Below are 19,592 nucleotides of genomic sequence, written 5' to 3'. Positions count from 1 at the left end.
AAAAAGGAGGCGTGGCACCTAACCCCACCCCTAAACTCAACCGTCATTGAGGGATGAGCAAATCGTAAAAGTAAAAAAAAAAATCACCAAATCAAAAAGTTAGGAATTGCCGTGAGATTGTGTTGGAACACCACAGAGATTAAAAGACACAAAATCAAGTCATGTAGTGTGGACAGCACAGCAATCTGCTGATGTTTAAAATCCTGTAGTGTGAACTAGGCTTTAGGCTTGTGCCCTTGTCCTTTATGCACTAAAATTCATCCAGATTCCTTCAATCTTTTTGATGATGTTATGGGCTGTTGAAGATGAAATTTCCAAATGTCTTCCTATCTTTTTTTGAGGAACATTGTTTTTATACATTTCAATAATTTTCCTACATATTTGTTGATAAACTGGTGATCCTCGGCTTATCTTTCCTCCGAAAGGACTAGATCTTTCTTGGATGCTGTTTTTGTTCCAAATCATAATTACAATTACCTGTTGACATCAAAAATTTTTCAAATCACATCAGTATTTATCCAATTTACCTCATTACTAGCCCTAAATTTCTCCTGTCCCAACTTTGTTTGTAATGTGTAGCAGGTCCGAATGACAGGAAAGGATGTATATTTACAAATGAAATGAAGTTGACCAGATAAAAGATGAAATGTTTTGTGTTCAGAATATTGTCTGCAATGAAATATCAGTATTTATTTGCATTTTCCATATTGTCCCAACATTTTCTGATTTGGGATATATAATAATTTAGGGATATATATATATAATAATTTTGGGCTTAACTTTATGTTTGTATAAATGTTCATGTATGGCCATATATGAAAGTAAAACTAATATACTCTATTTTTAACATATATATACATATTTGTAATTCCAACGGTGGACAGTGGCCATTTTTGTAATATCTCCAAATACATGTTGCAAATATGCATATATTATATACATTTGAAGTCAGAATTATTAGCCCCCTTGAATTATTAGCTCCTTTGTTTATTTTTTCCCCAATTTTTGTTTAACAGAGAGAAGATTTTTTTTTAACACATTTCTAAGCATAATTTTAATAACTCATTTCTCATAACTGATAACTAGGCAGGTTAGGGTAATTAGGCAAGTTATTGTATAATGATGTTTGTTCTGTAGACTAAAAAAGTAGCTTAAAGGGGCTAATAATTTTGACCTTAGAATTGGCTTTAAATTTTTTTTAAACTGCTTTTATTCTAGCCAAAATGAAACGAATAAGACTTTCTCCAGAAGAAAAAATATTATCAGACATACTGTGAAAATTTCCTTGCTCTGTTAAACATCATTTATATATATATATATATATATATATATATATATATATATATATATATATATATATATATATATATATATATATATATATATATATATATATATATATATATATATATGAACTTGCATGTCATATATGTAATTTTCATATATTGTCATATATTTTATCTGGGTTGCTCTTGACCTTGAAAAAAGTATATTCTGTATGAAATAATACAAAATAAATCAAAGAACACAAGCTGCATCTTTTATATGGATTCCTGTTCATGTAGGAGCAGAGCGAGGTGAGGTAATGAGGTGTCAGAATATCGGGTCAAAATGACATTGAGACAAGATAAGGCAGGTATGGATATCTAAGATCAGGATTTAGCATTCCATTGATCTGAAAACTGGTTGCATATGTCAGATTTATTGCATGATGTGGGCAGAGAAAGGCTGCAGCTATCAAACAATATTTTCTTCAACAGATTTAATTTAATTTAATTTAATTTAATTTAATTTAATTTAATTTCATTTCATTTCATTTCATTTCATTTCATTTCATTTCATTTCATTATTTAATTCAACAGTCAATGTAACATGAAGGGATAGATCAAATAAACCAAATGAAAAAAATGTCTGCAAAGAAATATACTCAAGTCTTTCAAGTCTGCTCATTTATTAAGCTATTTTAATATTGTATGTTTTAATACAATATTAAAATACAGGAGCTTACTTTGATGCATGATGTATTACAAAAAGTGCTGATTTAAACTGTTTTTTTTTTTTCAAAATACTTCTCAGGAAATTTCTAAAACCAGACCACTAACTGCCTCTTACTCAAAAGATGTTGCTACAGCACAGTGTTGATATTTTGAGGTCACATACAAATAGCAAAACACCATGGATTGCCTGCAAAAGCCAGTCTCTTGCTTAAAATCTTTAGTTCATCTCTCAAAAATAAATATATGTGTCAATGAACATATCAGGGCCATCAGAATGAGTCCTTGATTCATTGTGTCATATAAGACAATTACTTATATTCTTAAATTACTTAGTCATGTTGTCGATATAGCAGTGTACTCTGAAGGGATGTTCTTCCATATTGTGCATTAGATTTCTCTTTGTAATAAATTAAAAGAACAACAACAACAACAACAAATATAAACAGTGCTCAGCATAAATGAGTACACAAATGTATCTTTTAAATTCATATTTTCCATAAGACGTTATACAATATTATTAATTAATTCATTCATTCATTTTCTTTCCGGCTCAGTCCCTTTATTAATCCGGGGTCCCCACAGCGGAATGAACTGCCAACTTACCCAGCACGTTTTTATGCAGCGGCTGCCCTTCCAGCTGCAACCCATCTCTGGGAAACATCCACACACACTCATTCAGACTCATACACTAAGGACAATTTAGCTTACCCAATTCACCTGTACTGCATGTCTTTGGACAGTGGGGGAAACCGGAGCACCCGGAGGACACCCACGCGAACGCAGGGAGAACACGCAAACTCCACACAGAAACGCTAACTGACCCAGCTTAGGCTCAAACCAGCAACCTTCTTGTGAAGCGACAGCACTACCCACTGCGCCACTGTGTCCCCTTTATACAATATTATATTTTTGCATCTACACTAGATTAATCAGTACTGAAGCCAAATGTGGAGCTTATCTAACAAAAATAACTAATAATAATGGTCCAAAATTTACTACACACAAATTTATATTGTAGGAAAATAGACAATTTTTAAAAAAGAGGAAAAATCACGAAAAACTAAATATATATAACATTTAGTTATATAGTTTGAACAAAAACTATTGCATATGGCCTGTTGATCAAAACTGATGAGTCAGTTCTCATTTAAACCATCACTCTTCACAACTTCACTCTTCACAATATATATTTATATATATATAAATAGGCCACAGCACAATCTTTCCCTTTACAACTTTTTTATTGATGATATTTTGCATTTTGTTTGTGTGTGTGTGTGTGTGCGTGTGTGTGTGTGTGTGTGCGTGTGTGTGTGTGTGTGTGTGCTTGTGTGTGTGTGTGTGTGTATGGTGACATAAGGAATACGAAATATGCAATAAAGTAATTGGACAAGCAAGACTGCATTTTGCATGTAAAACATTTGTACTCAAATAAATGTACTGTATAAATACAAATGTTAATTAATTACTTATTATTTTTTTTGGTCACACTTTATTTTGATGGTCGGTTTGTTGAATTTAAGTTACATTGCATCTACATGTCAACTAATTCTCATCAGATTATAAGTAGACTGTTAGGTTGGGGTTAGGGTAGGGGATAGGGTCAGTGTAAGTTGACATACTTGCAAAGTTTCTTATAGTTAGTCAAATGTCTGTTTAGCTACAGTATCAATATGCAGACAGTCTAGTAATACTCAAAATAAAGTGTAATAAATTTTTTCAATGTACTATTGACTCTTCTCAACAAACATCAGTTTTGTTTTAAACCTAAACGTTCAGAGTCGACTGTCATGGTGAAAAAACAACTAATGATTTTGAGCAGTGTGGCTCACACGATGACAAATACACTATGTTTTGGTGGTCTTGGCCAAATACTGACACGATAGCTGGTTTTGAAGCATGAATGACATGTTGTAGGATAGTAACTACATTTTGCAGACATTCAATAAAGTTCTGAAGTTCTAGCATACAGTTTTGAGATTTGCAAGTCTGTTTAGAAAATGTGCCAAAGCAATTGAGAAAACTTGTAATACAACAATTTATTTATTTATTTTTTTTTCACATGAAAATGTATAACCTGTAGTCACCGAGAAATATGTGGTAAATGTACAGGTATATAAATAATTATGATTTAATTTGTCATATTAAATATGAGTTATAAAGTTTTATTAAAAAAAATACCAAAATGTTAAAAATAGAAATTCATGCAAAAACAAAGCCCAGACCAAGTATTCAGGGCTTTACATGTTCATATTTTTCAGTAGTCCAACAATTCTGTGTTAAAAATCTTTTTCATTGGTCTGAGATATTAGGGTTTCATTAGCTGTGAGCCAAAATCAATGAAAAATAAAAGAAAGAAACACTTCAAATAAATGAATCTGTGCATAATAAATCTATATAATACGAGTTTTACTTTTTGGATTAAATTAGTGAATTTAATCAACTTTTTATATTAGAATGACATTCTAACTTTTTGAGATTTACCTAAACAAACTTTGGAGAGGTTGGGATTTATTTATGTATTTATTTATTATTATTATTATTATTAGTTATTAAATATTTTACATTAATTTTAATTACAGTTATCCACAAAAGAATATGTATATCACAAAGATTTGCAGCTGTTATTTCGTAATGGCGCTCAGGAAATGTCTGAAACCAGGCTTCTAACTGCTTCTTACTCAACGGGATTGCTACAGCATATTGTGTTGACTTTTTGAGTCCTACTATAATAGTATACATTTATAATGTATACATTTATATAATAAATGTACTATATATAATGTGTTGAATTATATAATCTATAAATAAATATAAATTATGGCTCTGGGTTTTAAATGTGCAGTGATAGAATCAATAGAAATGAGCCAAGTAATTTCAGATTTTATGTTATATATATTTTTGTGAACATTAAAACAATTGGCTTAAGTCTCACATAAAGTGTTTAAAGTTTACCTATAAAGTTACTATTTTAAACATAAAAAATGACGCTTCCTACTTATCGTAAAATGTTTTGCTGTGTTTTTTAACTAACCCTTGGTCATGTAAATCTAATACCTTTTCTGTTTGGCTTAAATTGCCAAATTCCTACAATAAGCAATGTAGGCTACTGTGTGTGGAAAACCCCAGGAAGCGCATCCTTTCCCTTTGGATAGCGAAAGTGAGGGAGTTCATGGCGTTGCGTCAACAACTCCGGGGCGAGTCTTTAGGAAGCTCGAGGTCGAGAAACACACAACTTTCAAAAAGTAGTTCTGGAAAAAAAGGTCTGTGTGAACACAGCCCGAAATGACTAACTTTCTTTTCACCGTTGCCGCGATTCTCCTGACGCTTTTGATATTGTGGATATGCGGTCACACACGGAAAAGGTAAGATGAACTCTCGGTCATTAACTTGCCTCTGATGACTAATTTTTATTCGTTTTTATAACTACAGCGCAGATGTACATTACGGCACGTACTACACGTATATAGCAAATATTAATGTTAGTTACAAGGGAAAAAAGTCTTGTATATATTGAGTACATACAGTAGATTCCTGGTGAATTATAGTTTTAACAATGTTTTTTAAAGTATTTTAGTGTATTTTGTATTGTATTTCAAATGTTATTTTATTTTAATCGTTTTAATATTCATATATACATACAGTGCTCCACAAAAATGAGTACACCCCTCACAGATCTCTCTTTTAAATGTATATTCTCTATAGGATGCTCAACAATATTATATTTGTGCATACATAACATTTTAAAGCTAAAACTGGAACTAATCTAACGAAAAAGCTTAAGATCACACTCCAAAAATTTAATTAGTACGCACACATTACTGTAATATGCTGGGCATAAATATTAAACAAATTTTAAGAAACAGGAAAAGTCAAGATAAATAAAACAATTTTTTTGACATTTTTATTTTTTTTGCAACTCACTTGAATTTAAATTATCTATCTATTCCTAAAGATGGTTGATGATCAGAATCTCATTTTAATTAAAATAATTATTTAATGAAACTGCTTTGTGTAAATGCAGCAAAATATATTGTCTATATTCACTGAAAAATGGATACAAATTTTCACTTTCAAAAGGGTGTACTCAGTTTTGCTGAGCACTACACACACACACACACACACACACACACACACACACACACACACACACACACGCACACACAATAATATATAATAATAATATACAATAATAGTAATAATAATATTGACCTTAAAATGTTTTTTTTAAGAAATGCAAAACCGCTTTTCTTCTAGTTGGATAAAATGTGTGTGTGTGTGTGTGTGTGTGTGTGTGTGTGTGTGTATATATATATATATATATATATATATATATATATATATATATATATATATATATATATATATAGTAGGAAATACTGTGAAAAATATTTGAAAAAGGGAAAAAATTTTCAATAATTTCCTTTCAGCTTAGTCCCTTATTTATTGGGGGTCACCACAGCGGAATGAACCACCAACTTATCCAACATATGTTTTATGCAGTGGATGTCCTTACAGCTGCAACCCAGTACTGGGAACCACCCATACACTCTCACATTCACACACTCATATACACTACAGCCAATTTTCTTTACCCAAATTCATCTATAGCACATGTCTTTGGACTGTGGGGGAAATCGGAGCACCCTGGGGAAACTATCGCGAACACGCGGAGAACATGCAAACTCCACACAGAAATGACAACTGGCCCAGCCAGGACTCAAACCAGAGACCTTTTTGCTGTGAGGCCACAGTGCTAACCACTGAGCCACCATGGCTTCTTATACATTTTTTTAAATGTCCTATGATTGTGTGAGATTTTTAATCTGGCCATGCTGATTATTACTGTCTGCTTTTGTTTGCAGGAAACCGGGGGAGCCTCCACTGGTGACTGGCTGGCTGCCTTTCATTGGTGTCACAAAGGATTATGTCGCCAATCCTTTAGGCTTTTTAACAGAGACTCAGAAAAAACATGGGAATGTTTTCACATGTTTGATTGCTGGGAAGTACTTTACCTTTGTCACAGACCCCTTTTCATTCTCGTCTGTTGTCCGTCAAGGGAAAAACCTTGATTTTCAGAAGTTTGCTATTAATTTTTCCCAACGGGTAAGTGACTTCATCATCTGGAGTTGGGGCAATATAAAACAAGCTTTGGCAAGCAGACTTCAACTGTATCTGAGGTTCTTATTTGCATGTTAAGCTGTTCTAGGGAACAGATCTGTTCTTGTTGTTTTCATCTTGAAAGCTCTACTGGGAACATTTTAAGGAAATGTGAAGTTAATTATGTACCTGTGGTTCTCTGGGTGTGACAGACTAAGGAAGCACATATTACAGCACACCTGTTGAAAGGACTGACCAATTGAAGATCATCATAAAAAGCCCATCCCTAGATACCGCTGTGATTCACTTAAATCACATTCTAAGGAACACATTTTTCCTGTGTGCCAGAAGGGAAGCTTGGTGAGACAGCTTGCTCTGGGTTACACAAGTAAAGTGTTTCTTTTAATCACATAGTATCTCACTGAGAGTATGGTATGGGCAATTCCCTTAAATGCATTTAGAAGCCACTGTAACTCCTTAATTTTCCCAACACTGTGTAGGCCACAGTAACATCTAGCTGACCCTAAGCATTCCACAGACATCATCACATTAATAAAATATTTATGATAGCAATACTGACAAGAGTAAGACATCGTTCAAAACTATAGAGGGTTTTATACTCATACTTCTAAAGATGACAAAGCATGTGAGGAACTCATACTCAACATGAGTACTTTACACAAATTTTCAATCCACTATATTGAACCTACTAACTCCATTATAGTTTTTTTTGTCATGTGGAATGGCAGATCACAATAGTGAGACAATATAATCAATGTCAGATCATCTTTCAGTGAAACTCTGTGGTGTCAACCATCTGTGTGCAAATATCTGTTACTCATTTTAAATTAAATGAATAAACAAATATACTCCTGATCTAAATCTTAAGACCATGTGAAAAATAGTTTTCATATTTTGCGCTGGTGGATTGTAACCAGCAGGGGTGGACTTAACCAATAAGTGAGGAAAGCAGCTGCTTACAGCCCATTTCCACAGTGGAAACGGGTCATGAGTGGTACCGTAAGGTATGGGTCACCTTTATCAAGCTTGCGTTTCCACTGCCAAAGGGGTACCCAATGGTGAGTGGAGACTGGTGGGTACATGTAGGACAGAAAGTTTCAGATGACGTCTTTCTGGCTCAATGAAATGTCAAAGTAAAGCTGTACAGGTCGTTCACATATCATATGAGAAGCACTTCTCACAACACAGATGCTTTACACCCATAAATACTTCTGTATAAATGTTCATTACTAACCTTTCTATGAACATGATGTCATTATAACTGCAGATCAATGAGAGTACGAAATAGCCTACTGTAACATCTGCGATTATATAAAATAAATTAGTAAATGCAACATTTATGAACACATGCAGACCCTTACAGTCACTGATATGTTACCAATTACAGAAAAGCTACACACAGCATACATTTCTTGGCTTTGTGGCTGTTCATCAAGACGCCGACAAGATTTGTTTGAGCTCGGGTCAACCAAGTCTTGTTATTATATGTATATATTATAACAATGTAATGTCCTGGCTGTGTTTTTAAAAAAGGTGGTTCCTTTGTTTTCATTCTGCTGCTTGTCCATGAGCTAGTGACATATCTCTGTAAACCAATAGCGTTCAGTTGCGCGTCTAGCTCTGCATTTTGGTACCCTTTTGTCATACTAGGTACCCTTTGCAAAGGGTACGCAAAAACTGGTACGGTAGTTTGCTTTTTGGTACCCTTTTTGCCCGTTTCCACGGAGTGGTACGGTACAGTTCGGTATGCTTTTATGCCGATATGTTTATACCAATAATACTAAAATCTAATTACAAAAATGGCTAATTAAGTGTACATAGTTTGTGAACTGTTTTTTTTTTTTTACTTGTGAATTTATTGCATTTAATTGTATATTAAGAAGATATAGGTTCCTTTAAATATTAAAATATATAAATTATACGTTAAATATGTTTTTAACATGCAGTTTATTTGCAAAAAACTAATCTACAGAGAAAAAAGATATAGAAAGATAATTTTAAGTTTCAAATTTTGAGCCTCACACCTGGAATTGCTTAGGGCCCGCAAATCACTAAGTCCGCTCCTGGTAACCAGGTTGTTAATACTGCTTCAAAATGCCAAAAGAAGAAACTGGAGCAAGTGACAAAGAATGAATTTGATCAAAAGTTTAAGACCTTAGCCTTAAAATTTTAAAATCTCAGCACAAAATATGGCTTTAATGTCATTGTCCTTCATGCATTCACAATGTCATGAGCTCTTGAGGGCAAACGCAAAAAGAATTTGTCTCTTTGAATTTGGCAGGGTTGTTGATCAACACACCATCGCTGTCAACTTTAAAAGCAGTAAGACAGTCATTTTACATTTCTCAAAACATCCTGACAGTTATAAGACAAAAAAGTAAAATGGTTGACCTCCCAAAAAAATAATCTGCATTGAGTTGGAGGAGATGTGCTGTCCATCAAGACATAGGCCAAATATCGACCCAGAATAAGACCCTTGCTGATGCTGACAGCATCCCAATAACCATACCCAGCAAGAATAAAAAAAAAAAAAAGATGTCTAATAGATGTCTTATAGACGTCTTAACATAGTCGTCTTGGCTAAAACAAGGCTAAATTTGGGCTGTCAGTGGAAATCTGAAAGATGTCTAAGAATTGCCCAAAACTAGACTAGTCATCAAATAATCAGAAAAGAATGACTTCACATATAAAGTCTGTCTAATCTGTCTATTTGACCACTAGTCTAGTTTTAGGCTATTCTTAGACGTCTAATAGATTTTCACTGATAGCCCAAGTTTAGCCCTGTTTTAGCCAAGCTGTCTACGTTTAGATGTCTATTAGACATCTATGAAACACAACATTGTTTGCTGGGTAAGACCACATCATAAAAAGTCTTGAAAGCAATGAAACAAAGTGATCAAGAAGGATGATAGAACTACTCACTATGAATACTTGTGGTTCTGTTGTGGCTTTTATTGGTCTGTGGTTTTAAACATTTGCTGAGTTGATGAACAGCTGTAAGAATTCACATTTGGTTTTTTAGTTTTTTATCACTTGCTCAGGTTTCTTCTTTCGGTCTTTCAAAGCAGCACATATAACCTAGTTACAATCCACCAGTGCAAAATGTGAATACTTGTAGTTGTTTCCCTGGCCTTAAGATTCTGATCATGAGTGTACAGTATATCACGGTAAATGTATACTTTTAATAGTTTTACCCAATTTTTTGTATATCTGTTATAATACTCTGTCTTTTCTTTCTTACTTTATCTAAGGTCTTTGGTCATGCTGACTTTAACTCCCCCCGATTGAGTGGGAATTACAGGGAAATTCACAGCATTTTTCGCCAGACACTTCAAGGTCCGTCGCTGCAGCATTTAACCCAGTCCATGTTGTGCAACCTGCAGACAGTTTTGGAGCAATGTTTACCTTATGAACATGACTGGCTTCAAGAAGGCCTTCAGAGTTTCACTAACCGCATCATGTTTGAGGCAGGCTTTCTCACTCTGTTTGGAAAGGAGGACGTAAGTTCTCTTCAGAAGAGTGGCATATCAGGCAACAGAATATCCATGCCAAAAGCAACACAAGACTTTTTGGTGTTTGATCGTGCGTTCCCTCTACTGGCTGCAGGAGTTCCTATTGGTCTGTGTACAAAAGCATGGCGAGCAAGGGAAGCCTTAGCCGAGGATCTGCTTCATGATGAGCTTCATCGGCGGAAATGCATCTCAGATCTGATTCAGCGCAGAATGGACACATTTGACCGCATGCTTTTGGACGAAACTGGAAAAGCGCGGACACACGTGTGCATGCTATGGGCGTCTCAGGCTAATACTCTGCCTGCTGCCTTCTGGAGCCTGTACTACACACTGAAGTAAGTCGGCACATCATATAGATATATAATTAATGTAGACAGTGAAACAAAGTCAAAATGTACGTCAAATTATGTAACAGCATTACTCACTATGAAATGTGTTAAACTATCTAGCTATATTTGTTATTAGGGACTAATAGTACATAGTATTAGTAGCATTAATAGGTAGAAAGATAAAGCTGTCTAAAAACTTTTGTGCTATTGTCATACTGTGGGGTCCATCAGTTTGAAATCAGCTTTAGCAGTGCTTCTGTTTTTAAATTTTGTTTTTAAAGGGGTAGTCCACTACGATATCATATTTTAAACTTTAGTTTATGTGTAATGTAGCAACAACATCTCCAGTTAGCTTAGTTCGCTTAGCAAAGCCTACAGCGAACAAAGCTTGAGGTCTACAAAAAAATACATCTGGGTTAATGAGATCACAAATGCTTCAGGCTATGTGCATTCACCACACACATACACCCTGCGCAGTAAAGGGGCGTGGCCAGAGGCGCTGTAATGTTATAGCAGAGAAAGCTAAAATGGTGTCCAAATGCTGCTATTTCCACAGAGCTTCTTCGGGCTTCCAAAGGACTCGACACAAAAAGAGAAGTGCCTACAATTAAATTTTAATTATGTTCCAGAGAATTATAAAAAAAAAAAAAAAAAAAAAAAAAAAAAAAATATATATATATATATATATATATATATATAAAGCATTTGACAAAGAACAGCTTCCAGAATCTTTTAGCTAAAACTCCTCAAAGAAGGAGCAGCACCAACTATAATAGCAAAAGCTTTGGATTGTGAGCCACAACCAGTCAGTATTTTTGTTGTTGTTAAGAATGATCTATTACATGCATAGTGTCTAGTGTTAATGGTATGTTGTAGCAAGGATGTAAACAAAGGCGTAAACAACGGGAAATGCTGTTTGACACCGCTAACAATTTAGCTACAAATTCGTATTTATCCATCAAACCACTGTAAACACACACAATCTTCACCAGCGTTGCAGTGTCTCTCTATGTGGCCGCTTTCCCTGCGTTCTACATCTCAAATAACAAACTCGCAAAAGATATGTGAACGTTTCATACCACTTACACATGCTTATTCTGAATATATGTGAAAGACACTTGTCAGATTTCATTTTAAAGAGCAGGCATGAGGTTCAGCTGTGTCCTCTTTGTCATTTTCTGTCTAATTCAGGCACAAACTGATATGGCTAACAGCTCTGACGGTAATTACACAGCTCAAAAGCGCATGCTTGTAGGTGCATGGCGCTTTTCCTGGTGATGTGTAGCCGATCCATGAATCACAGCACATTATGTTAGCTGACCAATCAGAGCCTCTTGAGGGCGGGCCTTTCAGAGGAACTAGGAAATATGACAGTCGGTTTCATGTTAGCTGAGTAGCAGTATATAATCAAAGATATGTGAAAAAATAAAGTGACTTTTTACAAATGAAGCATGAGTACACATTGCTTTGCATCTTATAAACACAACCAAGCCTTAAAAATACACCCTGGACCACCCCTTTAAGATGCTTATCAATTGAAGGTTTATCTTATCTGTACTGGTGTCACACAGAGCTCTGTATTGGTCCCTTCCATTTTAGCATTTGAAGTTTATTACTTTGTCATCTTTAAAGACCTCTTGATGTTGACTATCATTTCTACTGTACGTGGATGACACACATTTATTCAAAACCACGTCAACAGGTACATCTGCAATTTTCAGATTAAATGTTAATTTAATATAATTTTCTAAAAAATATACAATCATGCTGCTCCCATAATTAACTGTTAATGGTGGCTCCATTGCTTTAAAGTTAATAGTTTTGCCATAGGATTTATGAAGTAAACAAAAAAATCTAACTCATTTTTGATCCTAGTCACATGTTAAGACCTTCTTTCATCATAGAAATATTGCATTTTTACAGACTATGCTGTCATTCTGAATGTTTGATTGACCTAAATGTGTTTTTTTTTTTTTACAATTGTATTGAAATCCATCTCAGGTCATACATTTTAACATTTTGATTCAACGGGAGTTTTGCACATGTGGAATTCATGCCAGTTTTATTTCTGGTGGCTTGAAAGTAGGATGTCCAAAATTCTAGCACATTCAAAATTTGTATTGTTAATAACACATAAATATTATACACACACATAATTATAAATATATAAATATTATTATTATTATTGTTATATATTTTTTAAACCTCTTCACTTTAAGTCTGTTAACAACCACAGAGCACATGAATGCAATGTAAATTGAAGTGTTTATGCGTGTACATGCATATATATTTATGTTTTATGACCTTCAGATCTGTTGATGCTTTCACTGCTGCTTGCACAGAAGTCAACAGGGTTTTGTCGGGTCAATCATTAAACAGCAAGGATCAAACAGTCTACCTTTCTAAAGATCAGTTGGACTCTATGACTGTATTAGGTAGGTGATTTTTTAGATCAATCTTCTCCAACACAGTGTTTTGGGGTATTCCTGAAAGCATGTTTAATCTATGTTTTATCCTGAACTCCTGTCTTACCCTGGACTAATCCTAATCATGATTACTTAAGGTATGTTAGTTCCAACACCATGCCAATGAGAAAGTTCAGGCAATTCACAGTTAAATATAAACACCCAAGGTGAATGCTGAATCTATTTGAAATGAAGATTTACAGTGTTTATTTTGCTAGTGCACATTGTTATTCTTTAGATGAACAATTGATATTTGCAAGTTAATCAACTTGAAAACAATTGTTTTGGTTATCTTTGATTAAGTCTGATCATTTGCTTCAGCAATAATTTTAATAAACATACACATTTTATTTACAATTATACATAACAGGAGGAAATATTCCTTAAGGCTTGCCTTGAGCACACACAGGATAAGTTTGAGGACAAAAAAACTGACAGAGGTCTTGAAATACAACATCTGACTACACTAATTCAGAACCACATCTTCAGACCATAAATAAAGATAAAAAGTAGTGTAGAGTAAATCATAAACCAGGGTTTCTGCAGGTTCCACAGAGTGACTTTTAAAGACATTTTTAAGACCATTATACATGAAATTTTAGACTCATAAAGGGATAAAGGCTAAGGACTTTTTTCAAATGGCCCAGATGGAAAAGATTTTTATTTGACCTATCAACAAAAAAAAAATGAATACATTTAATAGTACAATAATACTTTAAAATATTTTTTAATTTTTTCTTAGCTAAAAATTTTAAATATTGTGTAAAAAAAAGCAAGCTTTACTTTTTCCTACATAAACTTTTTTTAAATATAAAGAATGAACAAATGTTTTAAAAGTTTTAAAAACTATAATAAACTAAATCTATGCACAACAGTCTGTCCAGGTTGTTGTCCTCAGCAGTAAATACATGGAGAACTTTTAAACAAATGGTATTGTAAGGAAAATAATCAAACCATAATTTTAATTTTAATTATAAAATGACCTTTTTAAATAAAAAAGTTTAAAGTTTTATTGAGATAGATTCTTGGTGATTGTATGAGTTTTGGCCATATTGGGTACAATACAAGGAAAATTAAGACCTGTTTAAATAAAGATTTAAGACCTACAACACAATTTTTCAGTAAATTTAAGACTTTTTAAGGCCTAAAATTTGGATTTTTAGATTTAAGACTTTTTTTTTTTTGTCTTTTAAGACCCCGCAGATACCCTGTAAACATAACTGCTGGTCATCTTTTTTTCCTAAACAACAGCTATTCTGCCAGCCTTAGCTTTGCAACCAACTGATTTTTTTTTCCTGAAAATCTTCTTATGTGGTTCTTATCTGGTCCCCATCAGAGATAATCAAATAAATTAAAACTCTTAAATGTTCTACATTCAAACCATACTTACCAAAGGTAAATCTAAAAGCAGTACACCTGAGACATAAATCACTAAACATCAAGGCCAGGCAAGTTCAGTCTTGAAGAAACAGTTCTGCAGAGTTTTACTCCAGCCCTATACAAATACACCTGAACAATCTAATATACTGAGTGCTATGCTGAGTTTAGGTGAGGTCATAATGACCATAATTTTACTATAACTGCTATATGTCTATTGTTTATGTTCACATTACTTTTGTATACAGATATCTACATTGGAAAAAGATTACATTTTACTAGTAGAAGTGCCACCATTCTTTTCTGGTTCTGCATAAAGTGCAGTGATCACATGGTACTAGTCGTAGCTTTCAGAAAAGTTCCTGTTCACAAGTGGTAATTATGCATTCTAAAAGGATGTGAACACTATTTTACTAGCTGAAATCTTGTATTTATGCACCATAACTACACATGAACACACCTAGGGCTGGGTGGTTAATTAGTGGTTGCATTTGTTTGACTCTATGAATGTCACTAAATCATTCAGACAATTTGTTCATTAGTGCTGGTTCATTCAGTAGTGAAACAAGCTGTCAATAATAAGTCATTTATTTGCATTGATGGTGCCATTAAGACTCTTTATCATTCAGGGAAACTGAATGATATTTAACTGATGATTTTAAATTTCAATTAACAAAAATACCAAAATTAACATTTGGTTTCTCAAGCTATATAACAGTGATATTAGATAAAAAATAAGACACTGCTTGTTGTATGTTTAAATATTAGCAACAGTATTTTTTCTTGTGTGATCTAGTCTAATGTTTAATAGAATTGTACTTATGTTTTTAGTTTTAAAATGTTTTCAATTATACTTTTTTTTAATTAAATGTTCATGTGATATCTAAATGATGTTTCTACTTTTTCAGAAAGTATTATAGAAGAAGCTCTCCGTCTGTCTAGTGCCTCCATGATGATACGTGTTGCCAGTGATGACTTCACTCTGACACTGGAGTCTGATCAAACAGCTGCCATAAGAAAAGGAGATTACATTGCTCTTTACCCTCAGCTCTTACACTTGGATCCTGAAATCTACCCCAACCCCACAGTAGGTGTACAAACTTGTGTCCATTTTTGCTGTTGTTCAATCTCAGAAATAAAGATACAAAAGCTGTCACTGCAGTGGTACCCATTCAAAAGGTACATATTTGTATGGCGGCATGGTGGCTCAGTGGTTAGCACTGTCGGCTCACAGCAAGAAGGTCACTGATTTGAGTCCCGGCTGGGCTAGATGTCATTTCTGTGTGGAGTTTGCATGTTCTCCCTGTGTTGGTATGGATTTCCTTCGGGTGCTCCGGTGTCCCCCACAGTCCCAAGACATGCGCTGTAGGTGAATTAGCTGTAAACTAAATTAGCTGTAGTGAATGTATGTGTGTATGCAAGTATGTGTACGTGTTTCCACTGGGTTGTGGCTGGAAGGGCATTCGCTGCATAAAACATATGCTGGAATAGTAGGCGGTTCATTCCGCTGTGGTGACCCCTGATAAAATAAAGGATTAAGCTAAAGGAAAATGAATGAATGAAATTGGCTCCCATAGAGTTAAACAGTTAAGTTTTACCATTTTTTTAAATCCATTCAGTCAACGTGCATGTCTGGTGGAGCACTTTTAGCTTAGCTTAGCATAAACCATTTAATAAAATTAGACCAGTTGCATCTCTAGAAAATATAATTTCATTTTTATTTTTGATAAAAAATCGCTCAAAAAAATTTGAGCGATTTTTGATCAAAAATAAAAATGAAATGATAATTTCTAGGCCGATATGGCTAGGAACTATGCTTTCTTTCTGGTGTAATAATCAAGAAACTTTACTGCTGTACCATGGCTGCAGTAGGTGCAATGATAATACGCATCACTGTTACATAGTTACTTGTGGACTGTATTTTCAAGTGCAGCATAATATCATTAAACCTATAGGGTACCCATAGATATTTACATTAGACCTCGTCTGCGCTATTGTTGTCTATTGGAAGGAATGCGTCAATAGAGCCGCCATTTTAGTACAGGGTAGTGCTCCTTTCAAATGAATGTGGGACCAAGGCACAGTGGAGAACTGGCCATTCAGAGCAAAAATGTATTATGTATAGAAATGTATTATCCTCCTCCCTGTTAAATCTGATCTAACTAATCCGTTCTGAAACACACCCTCTCTCCTGCTTTCACTTCTCAATCTAACAGAGGGAGCAATTCTTTTTTGAATGAATCTCCGTTATGAATGACTTCGCGGACAATAATACAAGTTTCTGGCACCACAGCGTGTTGTTGTCATATTTCATTTACATTGTTTGCTTATTTTATTTAACAAAACTAGCATAAGAGCGACGCAGTGGCTAGCCACAACCCAACACTGGGAAACACCCATACACTCTCATTCACACTCATACACTACGGACGATTCAGCTTACCCAATTCACCTATACCACGTGTTTGGACTTGTGGGGGAAACCGGAGCACCCGGAGGAAACCCACGCGAACACGGGGAGAAAATGCAAACTCCACACAGAAATGCCAAGTGACCCAGCGGAGACTCGAATGAGCAACCTTCTTGCTGTGAGGCGATTGTGTGACCCACTGCGTCACCCTGCTGCTCTCTGAGGTGTTTAAAGTCCAGAAAAAGAAACATTGTCAAAAAAATTGTATGTGTTTCAATTGTAATCATACAAAGCTCCAAGGACACTTCATTCATTCATTTATTTTCTTTTCGGCTTAGTCCCTTTATTAATCGGGGGTCGCCACAGCAGAATGAACCGCCAACTTATCCAGCATGTTTTTTTAAGCAGCGGATGCCCTTCCAGCCGCAACTCGTCTCTGGGAAACATCCACACACACTCATTCACACTCATACACTATGGACAATTTAGCTTACATTATACACCTATAGCGCATGTCTTTGGGCTGTGGGGGAAACCGGAGCACCCGGAGGAAACCCACGCGAATGCAGGGAGAACATGCAAACTCCACACAGAAACGCCAACTGACCCTGCCGAGGCTCAAACCAGCAACCTTCTTGCTGTGAGGCAACAGCACTATCTACTGCGCCTCTGCGTCGCCCCCCAAAGACACTAGTGTAGCAAAATAATAAGAGCATTTTCATTTTAGAGCCAAAACAATTCTTTAACTTGCAAATACAATGTTCTTCTGTTTCCTAGGAGTTCAAATACAACCGCTTTCTGGATGAGAATGGTCAACCAAAGAGTAATTTCTACAAATCTGGCCGACGACTAAGGAATTTCTTGATGCCGTTTGGTTCTGGTGCTAGCGAGTGCCCTGGCCGTTTCTTCGCTGTCTATGAGATTAAACTGTTCCTGGCATTGACACTCTGGCATTATGATCTGCAGCTCCGGGACCCTGATGTCCCCCTCGTTCAAGACAGTGCCCGTGCAGGCCTCGGTATAATGCCACCCTCACAAGATGTCCTTCTCAGATTCAGAAAAAAACAATGAACACCAGGAAATGAGCATAAAGATACAAAATGAAAGAAGATCAAATATTTACCAATTGATGTTTAGCAGAGCTTTTTTATTATTAGCCCCCTTAAGCAATATTTTTTTTGATTGTCTACAGAACAAACCACTGTTATGAAATGACCTGCCTAATTAACCTAGTTAAGCCTTTAAATTGCATTTTAAGCTGAGTGTCTTGAAAAATATCTAGTCAAATATTATTTACTGTCATCATGGCAAAGATAAAATAAATCAGTTATTAGAAATGAGTTATTAAAACTATTATGTTTATAAATGAAAAACTCTTCTTTCTGTTAAACAGAAATTGAGGAATAAATTTACATGGGGGATAATAATTCAGGAGGGCTAATAATTCTGACTTCAACTGTACACATGGACCATGATATTCTTAGCCTAGAGAAAAAGTGGAATGGAAATCTTTTCTATGTTAAATAATGATTCAATTGGTTGTTTCTACAAAACTTTATATGCAAAATTATTTTATTACAAATTTTGCTTAAATGGGCCTAATAATTCAGTTACACAACAATATACTGCCTGATAGCAATTAAATAAAACATTTTTGTTAAATATCAATGACGTCAGTTACATTTTCCATTAACCCTCTGGAGTCAGCAACCAAGAAGGCCTACGCGTTTTCGGGTGTCTTCTCCTGATAATGCAGAAAACAACACACAGACATGAGACATATATCTATAGAAAGCTTCAAGTGTCTACTTTTAAATGCAGCAAGTGCATGTTGAAAACAAATATTGTTTAATAAAGCAATCAGTATGAAACCAACACTACGGGCTCTATTATAATGGTTTAGGCGCAAAGTCTAAAGCGCATGGTGCAAAAGAATTAAGGTCATATCCGAATGTACTTATATTATGGACAATTTTAAGGACAGAAAAATACGCTCTGCGGCCTGGCGCATGGTCTAACAGTGTTGAGCTTATTCTCTTAATGAGTTATGGTTGTGTTTTGAGCATAATGTGCATTAAACCAGTCAGAGTCTCCTATTCCCTTAAAGAGTCAGTTGCGTTGCGCTATGGCGCATTTGCTATTTACATGTTGGACTTTGTAAGTGTAAAAACTGAACACTTCACTAGCGAGAAAACAGTTAAACAGACCATCTGCAGTGCGAGGATAAAGAGTGAGTCTCCTCCATTCGGCCTTTACTTTCACTTTCTCTTTCTCTCTTTCGTGGATAAGGAAACAGGTGCTGTACGCACAGACATCCATTCATATATTATTTAATTTGTTAAGCTCAAAGATTTGTTTCAAAACTATTTCTAAATTCAGTT

At 34.9% G+C, this 19,592-nt stretch overlaps 1 protein-coding gene across 1 annotated transcript; it reads left to right on the top strand.

Annotated features, from left to right (window-relative positions):
• The first annotated feature begins 5,165 nt into the window (after positions 1-5,165).
• LOC130232350 (cytochrome P450 7A1) lies at positions 5,166-18,879 on the top strand. Its single transcript, XM_056462199.1, has 6 exons — positions 5,166-5,362; positions 6,863-7,103; positions 10,370-10,965; positions 13,270-13,394; positions 15,710-15,888; positions 17,989-18,879. The coding sequence occupies exons 1-6, from the start codon at positions 5,283-5,285 to the stop codon at positions 18,280-18,282; spliced, it is 1,515 nt and encodes a 504-aa protein (XP_056318174.1). The 5' UTR covers positions 5,166-5,282; the 3' UTR covers positions 18,283-18,879.
• The last annotated feature ends 713 nt before the right edge of the window (positions 18,880-19,592 follow it).

The sequence above is a fragment of the Danio aesculapii genome, chromosome 7 (assembly GCF_903798145.1).
Source record: "Danio aesculapii chromosome 7, fDanAes4.1, whole genome shotgun sequence".
In the NCBI taxonomy this organism is placed as follows: domain Eukaryota; kingdom Metazoa; phylum Chordata; class Actinopteri; order Cypriniformes; family Danionidae; genus Danio; species Danio aesculapii.
This window is presented reverse-complemented; position numbering and strand designations above follow the sequence as displayed.